Below are 9,422 nucleotides of genomic sequence, written 5' to 3' on the forward strand. Positions count from 1 at the left end.
TTTGTTGGTAAGCTTCCTTCTCGAGATTGCTTAATCCCCAGCACTGGTCAGAGTGCAAAAGTAAAACCACAGTAACAATACTAGCACAAACCTCCCACAATAATGATAATGGGAATAACAATATAAAAAACAGGAGCTGGTGGTACACGCTTTTAATCCCAGCACTTGGGAGGCTGAGGCAGGTGGATCTCCAAGTTCAAGGCCAGCCTGGTCTACAGAATGAGTTCCAGGACAGTCAGGGCTACACAGAGAAACTCCATCTCAAATAAAACAACAACAACAAGATATAGAAAGTAAGATTAGAAAAAAGAAAAGGGACGCTGTGGAGACTCTACAGCAGCCGCGGCTTCCTTCCTGGGCCTGTGCTACAGTGGACTCCACACCAGAACGTTCTTTATAAACTTCAAAATGGCATCCTCTAAGAAGGTTACTCTCTCAGTGCTGAGTCAGGAGCAGTCAGAGGCGGTTGGAGCTCGGGTCCGCAGAAGCAGTGGCAGACCTGAGTTGAAAAATCTGGATCCATTTTTACTGTTTGATGAGTTTAAAGGAGGAAGGCCGGGAGGGTTTCCTGATCACCCACACCGAGGTTTTGAAACAGTATCTTACCTTCTGGAAGGGGGCAGCATGGCCCATGAAGACTTCTACGGGCATGTTGGTAAAATGAACCCAGGAGACCAACAGTGGATGACTGCAGGCCAGGGCATTCTGCATGCTGAGATGCCCTGCTCAGAGGAGCCAGCCCATGGCTTACAGCTGTGGGTGAATCTGAGACGCTCAGAAAAGATGGTGGAGCCTCAGTACCAGGAACTGAAAAGTGAAGAGATCCCGAAACCCACCAAGGATGGCGTGACAGTCGCTGTCATTTCAGGAGAAACCTTGGGGATTAAGTCTAAGGTTTACACACGTATACCAACCTTGTATCTGGACTTCAAGTTGGACCAAGGAGCAAAGCATTCCCAGCCTATTCCTAATGGGTGGACAAGCTTCATTTACACTGTCTCTGGAGATGTATATATTGGACCTGATGGTGCTCAGCAAAAGATAGAACCCCATCACACAGCAGTGCTTGGAGAAGGTGACAGTGTCCAGGTAGAAAATAAGGACCCCCCAAAAAGCCATTTTGTCTTAATTTCTGGGGAACCATTAAGAGAACCAGTTGTCCAACATGGTCCATTTGTGATGAACACCAATGAAGAAATTTCTGAGGCCATTCTTGATTTCAGAAATGCAAAAAATGGTTTTGAGGGGGCCAAAATCTGGAGGTCAAAGATTGGAAACCTGTAAAGAGCTGAAATTCTGCCATTTGGATGGACTGACCATTCAAATTTCCAAAGCTGGTTTAGCTGATGCTTCTAAAGAATTTTACATTAAGCCAGGTGGTGGTAGCTCATGTCTTTAGTTCTAGCACTTGGGAGACAGAAACATGTAGCTCTCTGAGTTTGAAGCTAGCCTGGTCTACAGGCCAGTTCCAGGTCAGCAGGGCTACACAGACAAATCCTGTCTTGAAAACCCAAAAGTAAAAAATAAAAAAGAATTTCACATTAAAAAAAGAAAGAAAGAAAAGGAGAATAAGAGAAAAGAACAGGAGATTAAAACAATATAGTACCAGAGCATCATTCGCACTAAAGACTTTCTTTGTATATTCTTTGCCACTGTTCGTCCCAGAGGTCATGTAGCCTGTAGTCCAGGTAGGCACTTCCCTTTGTGGGTTTGTCTAAACAAAGCCATGCATGTCTTCCAAAGGCTTTGGGGGAAGTGGGATCCCAAACAGAGCATGGAGTTCTGCAATGGAAGGAAGTCCTGGGAGCCGAGCTGTGTGCCTGAGCATTTTCAGATCCTATCTAGCAGCAAACCACCATGCCATAAGGAGGAAGCTGTGGAAATTGAGTCATCCTTTCACTGGGGTTCTGAGTTCTCAGTCCCTGTCTGCTGCACAGAAATTGCAGCTTGAGGCAGTTTCAGAAATCAAAAGATCTTCCAGCCACCTGCTCAGAACTCTCAGGCTCAACAATCATCCACAGGAGCCATGTCATTTCCGGTACAGGAGGCAGGGCTGCCTGTCCTCATGCCTCCACAGCCTGAGCCAGGAGTGTATCTGTAGGTCACTCCCACCTCCATTACTGTCCCTCATAGCTGCCTACCACCCAGAGCATCCCAGGGCACCATGACTTGTACTTGATGGTTGTGGATCCCCACCACAGCTCAAACTCAGAGAACAGAAGCTTCTTGTTCTAGCACTGTGAGAGACACAGTGTGCAGAGCTTGGGCTGGAGTGTGCAGAGCTCGAGCTATGCCCATCTATGTTCCTTTGTATTATATAGGACAGTAGTTTACAGAGTGTGCCTTGCCCTGGGTGACTCCATTTTATACTGCACTGGTTTGCTTCATTTTGAAAGCAAATGCTGATTCAAAAATGACTCTGTACCTTAACTGTGCAAATATCCAGCACAGATAGTAAGACACAGATTAATAAATAACTTATTACTAAGTTACTAAGCAATATTGGTCATTAGGATTGGAAGGAAACAGTTTACACTTGCCAAAAGGCACAAGCCTCAGAAAAAGCAAAGGTGCTTCTGAAATGAAAGGCAAGAAAGTTGATGCAGATTGTGAATGCATTGTTCTTCAATAATTCTGACATGTGGATGACCTAGTGTATCCATGCATGTTTTACACGTGGCATCCCTATGACAATCGTAATAGCACAGGCCCATAGGGTCAAGGAAATAGGCTCAAACCAGTTGCAAAGACGTGCACATAAGGTACTCCTTATGAGTCAGCCTGGAATCTGCCTGAGGGCCTAGCAACAGTTGCTGTCAGAGTTCCTGATCGTGCCCAGCCAACAAGGGATGAGCATGCAGACTGGGTGCTGGGTGGAGGGTCTATAAGGCCTTCCTCTTCAGTGAATAAGCGAATTCATTACTTGCCTTCAACTGACCTGTTGTCTGTGCCATTGACAACACATTTCTCACCCCTCACCCCCGAGGGAGGCTTATAATCCAGCAACAGAAGGCGATTGATCCAATGAGTTTATCCCAGTACTGCTCTGCCATGCAGGAGGAGACAGTGTCAGAAGGAGATACCTGACCTGGATTTAAGGCTCCTGAGAGTGATGGGTTTCTCCTGACGGCCTGTTGTCACCAGGGCAGCCTGCTTTACCTTGGAGTTGCTGCCCTGGCCTCACACATGCTGCGCATGCACTGACCTGTACTGTCAGGCCCAGGCCAGTGATTCTCTATGTGCTAGTTGTCTTCTGCATTTTCTTCCCTCACAGGTGATCTGTACAGGAACTTCAGAGCCTTTCTTCAAGTCCTGAAGACTTCTTATGCTCTCATGTAGATCTCTGTCTTTCCAACGTGGAGCTTCTTTCTTCCTATGATAGTTCTCATACAGAATGGGTTTCATTTCAATAGCAGTCATGTATTTCTCCAGTTCTCCTTCTTAATCTATCAGTGTTTAAGTGGTTGCTAAATGCATTTATTCAAATCTTAATTTTGATGGTTTATAAAATTAGTTTTGTGTCTTGAGATAAGAAATCTGTAATTCCTTTCTTTTTATCTTTGAATGTAGCAATCAATTGCCATATTATTAATCCTTGCTAATCTTAGTCTGGATTACTTGTGAACCTCTTTCTATGCTTTCCCTTTAGGAATATTTAATCATGTTTACTGGCGTGTCTAGAAATTTGCAATTGAAATTTTGGATAAATTCTTTCAACCAGGAGGGTTTTAACATTCTTCCAGCAATGTCTTAGTAGAGCACACTGATGTGGCAGAGGTTTGGCCCCATAGTTTGGTTTGTCTGAATTCCCAAAGCCTCATCAGCCTTCTGGACATCAAGGCACAGGTTTAGAGCATACCATTGTTCTGAGGATCCAGGTTTGCCTGGTGACAGATTGTTATAGTTTTTCCAGGAGTAACAGGGCATCTGGCAGACATGTTTAGCAGGTTTTGTTTTCCTGCCTTTCCTGGAGTCTCCCTGTACTTTTGAGGTTTCATGTGCTCATGGCAGGAGGGAAGGCAGGAGGGCCTGGGCTGGCTCCAGTGCTGCTGTCCCTCAGCCCTGGCTGCTTTGGTTGGTGTCACCAGAGCTCTTCACAGCTGCTCCCACCCTGTCTGCTTTCAGGTTGCTCCTGGAGGAGGCTTGCCTGAGCGGCTGATCCCTCACAGGCAGGAGCTCACCACCAAGATGTCAGCTCTTAGAAAGGGAAGCCAGCTGTGTTGAAGAAGAAATTTTACACTCTTTCACAAGCTCAGTTCACTAAAGGTCTTACTTTAAAGCAGACACTAATAACTTGTGAAAAGAGACATTTGTATTTCATTTGTCTTGTTTTCCTTGAAAGTCCCTAAGCTGCTTAGCTACTGATTTGGTGTCCCTGGTCATTGTCATTTTAAAATCTAAGTCTTGTTGGAATTTTGACATTCCCTTTCCAGCAATGATGATGTCATTGTCAGCAATTCATCTTCTTGGTTTATGAAGATGCCTGATGACCAGAGGTACAGTCTGAGTCTGGAAATATCAGAAATTTCTCCTGATCACTGTGCAAGGCTAACTTATTATTATGTTACACCCCATAACCACACACACACACACACACACACACACACACACACACACACACACACACACATACATGGCATGTGGTAATGATCGTCATGTATCTACCTCTGAACTTATATTGTATCACAATAGGCTTTTGAAGTAAGACAAATCTGCCCCCTCATCTGTCCCCTTCTTCCTTTATGAATTATGAATAACATTTATACTCTACTCATTAGAGCTCATTTGTCTCTTAGGAATTGGGTATCTAAGGGGAGTCTAAGTTCTCAGTTCTTTCTTCTTCTCATTGGGTCCTAGGTAATCACAGTGATATGTTCATCAGGAAGGAATGTGCCTATGACTGCATTTTAAAACAATCCTGAAGTGAGCTGTGCTGTGTAATTATGTTGTTTGTGTGGACCATCAACTCGCTATTGCTGTTCCATCTACAGGAGGGAAGAACCTCTGGAGATATCTTCCAATAATGACCCTGTTGCAATCCCGATGATAGAAGGAAATCCTAGTGACCTTCCTGGAATGGACACCAGTGACCTGAGCACATTGACTGGGGAGGCTATGTTGAGTTTTCATAACATCAGCTATCGAGAGACAGTGCAGAGTGGTTTTCCATTTTGTGAAAAAACAGAGGTGAAAGAAAGACTATCTAACATCAAGTATGTGCATGAACTAAAGATATCAGTATATTTTATAACTTTTCAACAAGTTGTCTATTATCAACAAGCTGTGTGTGTGTTTGTGCGTGTTCAGTGTATATATCTATTTATGTGTGTGTATGTGTTCACACCGTGAAACACCCCTCAGCCTCAGCTTGTCATACATACAGGTAGGTTCATGATCACAGTAAAAGTAATAAGATGGAGACTACAAGAACAGCTTACTGGATTAATGACACAAAAATTGGTTCTTTGAAAACACAAACAAGCTGGACAATCCCTTAGACATATTACATACACAGACAAACCAATCCTGAGACATGATTTTAATTCAATAAAATTAGGGATGAAAACATAATATCAAAGACACACTATTAAAATCAACATATGATGAGGAAATATTGAAAATTTAATATCAAGAACATTGAATATATGAAGGAATTGTGTATGTATCTGTATGCACATGCACTCTCATAACTGAACAGGCACATTACCTGTTTGAGTCCCCAAGGTCAGGTAGGAGCAGTCACATGAATCATTCTTGCATTCATAATTCTGGCCTATATTAGAGCACATATTGAACAGAAAGGAATGTGTGTGTGTGTGCGTGTGTGTGTGTGTATGTGTGATCTCAGTAAAACAATTCTCTGTCTTACTTTATATGCAAAATTTTTTATTCTGAGTAGCCAAAATGTATTTACTGAAGGAAGAAAATAAACTACCAAACATATATAACCCTTTGTAGGTTATTGGATGTCTTAGCTGCAAGGAAAGATCCACATGGATTATCAGGAGATATTTTGATAAATGGGAAACCTCGACCTACCTGCTAATTTCAAATGTGCTTCTGGTTATGTACCACAAGTAAGTGTTGGTGGGTTTGTAATTTTAGATTTCCCCTGCTTCTGTATGGTTAGATGCCCAGCTTATAGATTTGTGTGTTTCCGAGTAATTATATGACACATTTATTGGCCCAATTTTCTGTACACCAGCTTTTCTGATGACTCATTAGCCTGAGGATGGCAATATTAAATAAGATGGAGAGGCATTGGCATATGACATCTGCAACATAGTGTTCATAATTTCAGATGTAATTTAATTCTACAAAGGACTAATGTACGATTTTTGCCATTCCTTCATTTTTTTCCACTTCATAGAAGATGTTTTCTTTAAATAATTGCAGGTAGCTGTAACACAAATCTTAAAAGGTCTTATAATAATAATAAAAGAAAAAATGGAGTCAGATATTGGGGTAAAAACTGAAAAATCACAGAAGCAGAACAAGCCATAGCCAACCTCACCTCACCACGTCCTCAGCCAATCTTGTTTCCAGGAATCCTCAGACTGAAAGCCTCTGAGTCCTCACCCCTGAGGGTCTCAGTTGAACTGCTGCTTAAAAGCCTCTAGTCCCTGGTCCTCATGTCTTCTGTACCTTTCTGCTTCCTGCCATCACTTCCTGGGATTAAAGGTGTGTGTCCTTCCCAAGCAAAGACATGAGATCTCAAGTGTTTGGATTAAAAGTGTGTGCCACAATGCCTGGCTCTGTTCCCCATATGGCCTTGAACTCACAGAGATCCAGATGGATCTCTGCCTCCTGAGTGATAGGATTAAGGGTGTGTGCCACCACTGTCTGGCCTCTATGTCTAATCTAGTGGTTGTTCTGTTCTCTGAGCCCAGATATCAACCACAGGTAGCAGTCATCAAAATCCTTGTGCTCTACTTGGAAGGCAAAGGGAGAGAGGTGAAAATGATTGCATCAGGATCTGTGCTTGAAATTAGTAAAATTGAAAGAATATTTTTAAGTACACCATTGGATTGGATATGCTATATATGTGACTAGGTTATACATATTAGATTAGAGTGATGGTATTACTGATAACTATTTGTGATTAAATTTGAAATTCCATTTAACCTTAAGAGTGACATGTTGATGCACACCGTGACTGTGAGAGACAATGTAGAGTTCTCAGCAGCTCTTCGACTCCCAGTGAGTGTAACAGGAGATGAAAGAAGAAGGCGAATTGATGAGGTCCTTGAACTTCTGCATCTGGATAAAGTGGCAAATGACAAGGTAATGTGAAGAAAAATCTTGAAAGACTCAGAGAGAGAGAGAGAGAGAGAGAGAGAGAGACAGAGAGAGACAGAGAGAGACAGAGACAGAGAGAAAGAGACAGAGAAACAGAGAGAGACAGACAGACAGACAGAGACAGACAGACAGACCCCTGTGTGGAATATTTGACCCTCTGTCAGCAGTTACATATAACAGGTGTGGTCAAGGTGGCAGTTCTCTGCATTAATGCTAAAGTGTCTGACTACACGATGTAGAGTGAAAATTGAGTTGGGAAGCCTTCTTTGCCATGGTTAAATCTGGGAATGGAATGTGATCCAGGAGGGAAAAGTGTTCCTCACATGGCCATTTCCAAGTTTCCTCATATGAGCCTCCTCTTCCTCAGCCTTAAACTCTTGACTCATGGAGAATCTGACAAGTGCTTTCTTCTGTTTATTGTCACCTCCCCGAGGACTTGTCCCTTTCTTGTTTCAGAGTGTTTTCTGGACTGACATATGATGTGGGATGAGGACTCTGGCTCTGTGTTTCACTCTGCATTCATTCCCTCCAGGGTTGTACTTGGTCTCTTTAGCATTTCCTTCTGACTTGTTCAGTGCTTGTTATTTTCTGTAGCCTTTCTGTGTTTTATCCCATCCTGTCTGTGGTGGCTAGTGTTAACTGTCACCTTGACACAGTCTGGAGCCACCTGGAATCATCTAGAAGAGAGTCTCGATGAGGAATTGTAGTCAGTTGGCTTGTGGGCATTCTGTAGGTGACTGTCTTGATTGAGTTAAGCGATGTGGAAAGACCCAGCCCACCCAGGCAGCATCGTTCTTTGGGTTTGGGTCCTGGGTGTCATGAGAATGTGGAAAGTGAGTTGAACACTGACAGGCTTGCATGCATTCATCCTCTCTGTGTCTTGACTGGGTGTAATCAGCTGCACCAGCTTCCTGCCTGGACTACCCTGCAATGGTTGACTCTACTTTTAAATTTTATGCTGAAATAAACCTTTCACCCCTTGTTTACTTTTTCAAGATCATTTTATCTTTGTAACTGGATGGAAACCTAGGATAGCCTTTTGCCCCTGCTCCCTCCTTCCCTATCTTCTGTCAGTTCTTGTTATTTGTTCCCAGCTCCTGTGTTAGTTTTCAATGATAGAAACTTGAGCAAGAGCAACAGAGTGGACCTGGTGACTCCTATGAGGATTTGTGTAGGATCAGGAGGGTAATATATAAGTGGTGAACTTCACAGCTGACCACGTCATAGCCAACTAGTTTCTTACTAACGTATTTTAAAAGACTATTATATACTACTTCATTCTTAAATACTTTTTTCTTAATCTTTAAAAATTAGTGATATCTGCTTATTTAACAATTCCATTCTTAACTAAAATCTTGATATCCTCAGCCTGTCAGTTCTATAACCATTTTCAGTCCCCGGATGTTTATGATTACATTGTTTACAGAACTTGATCAGGCATTTAATTTATTATATGCCTAGAGTTTTTCAACATCAGGGTTGTTTCCATCTTCTTGTGTCCTCCAAACCATCCTGTCTCTCACAGTGACATCAACTCATTGAGAAGATTATACATAGATGTCTGCTGAGCAGATATTTGGTGGTATGGATTGTAATGGGCTCCCCAGAATATGATTCTCATGGATTAACTCCTGTGGTGGTTCCTCCTTAGAGGCAGTGAGGAAGAGGAAGGTACTGGCTGTTGATTCCACAATGCTTCTCCACAGTCCTTTATGAGATGTTAGTCTTGTTGGGAAGAACAATAGAAAAGCTCACATTTACCATGCTTTCTTTTTTTCTTGAGCAATGGAATTTTGTTTCCTTTGTCTCCGTTTATTTATAAAGTTTTATGTCTACAATAAACTTCGTCCTTTTGTTCTGTTTTTAACAATAATTAGTCATTGTCATAAGTTGTTTGTTTTTTTAGGGACAACATATGAAGATGTTTATTAACTTCTTGAAGTTATGAAATGTAACATATTGCAAGAACTTTAATATAATTTTTATGATTACTTTAAAAAGGTGTATGTGTGTATGTCTGCATTCCTGTATGCCTGTGTGTGTGTGTGTGTGTGTGCATGCGCACGTGCACGCATGACCACTTGAATGTCATAGCACACACATGGAAGTCATAGGACACCATT

General features: G+C 42.2%; 1 protein-coding gene and 1 pseudogene across 2 annotated transcripts; both read left to right on the forward strand.

Moving 5' to 3' along the window:
• The first annotated feature begins 371 nt into the window (after window positions 1-371).
• Window positions 372-1,363, forward strand: LOC118575616 (pirin-like). 2 transcript variants are annotated; one of them, XM_036176087.1, is made up of 2 exons: window positions 372-597; window positions 682-1,363. In XM_036176087.1, the coding sequence occupies exons 1-2, from the start codon at window positions 409-411 to the stop codon at window positions 1,282-1,284; spliced, it is 792 nt and encodes a 263-aa protein (XP_036031980.1). In that variant the 5' UTR covers window positions 372-408; the 3' UTR covers window positions 1,285-1,363. The 2 variants fall into 2 exon arrangements, with proteins under 2 accessions (XP_036031980.1, XP_036031979.1); XM_036176086.1 differs by having other exon boundaries at window positions 372-1,363.
• A 3,116-nt stretch (window positions 1,364-4,479) lies between these two features.
• Window positions 4,480-9,422, forward strand: part of LOC118575614 — a 24,341-nt pseudogene continuing 19,398 nt past the window's right edge.

Source organism: Onychomys torridus, unplaced genomic scaffold (genome assembly GCF_903995425.1).
Source record: "Onychomys torridus unplaced genomic scaffold, mOncTor1.1, whole genome shotgun sequence".
Taxonomy (NCBI): domain Eukaryota; kingdom Metazoa; phylum Chordata; class Mammalia; order Rodentia; family Cricetidae; genus Onychomys; species Onychomys torridus.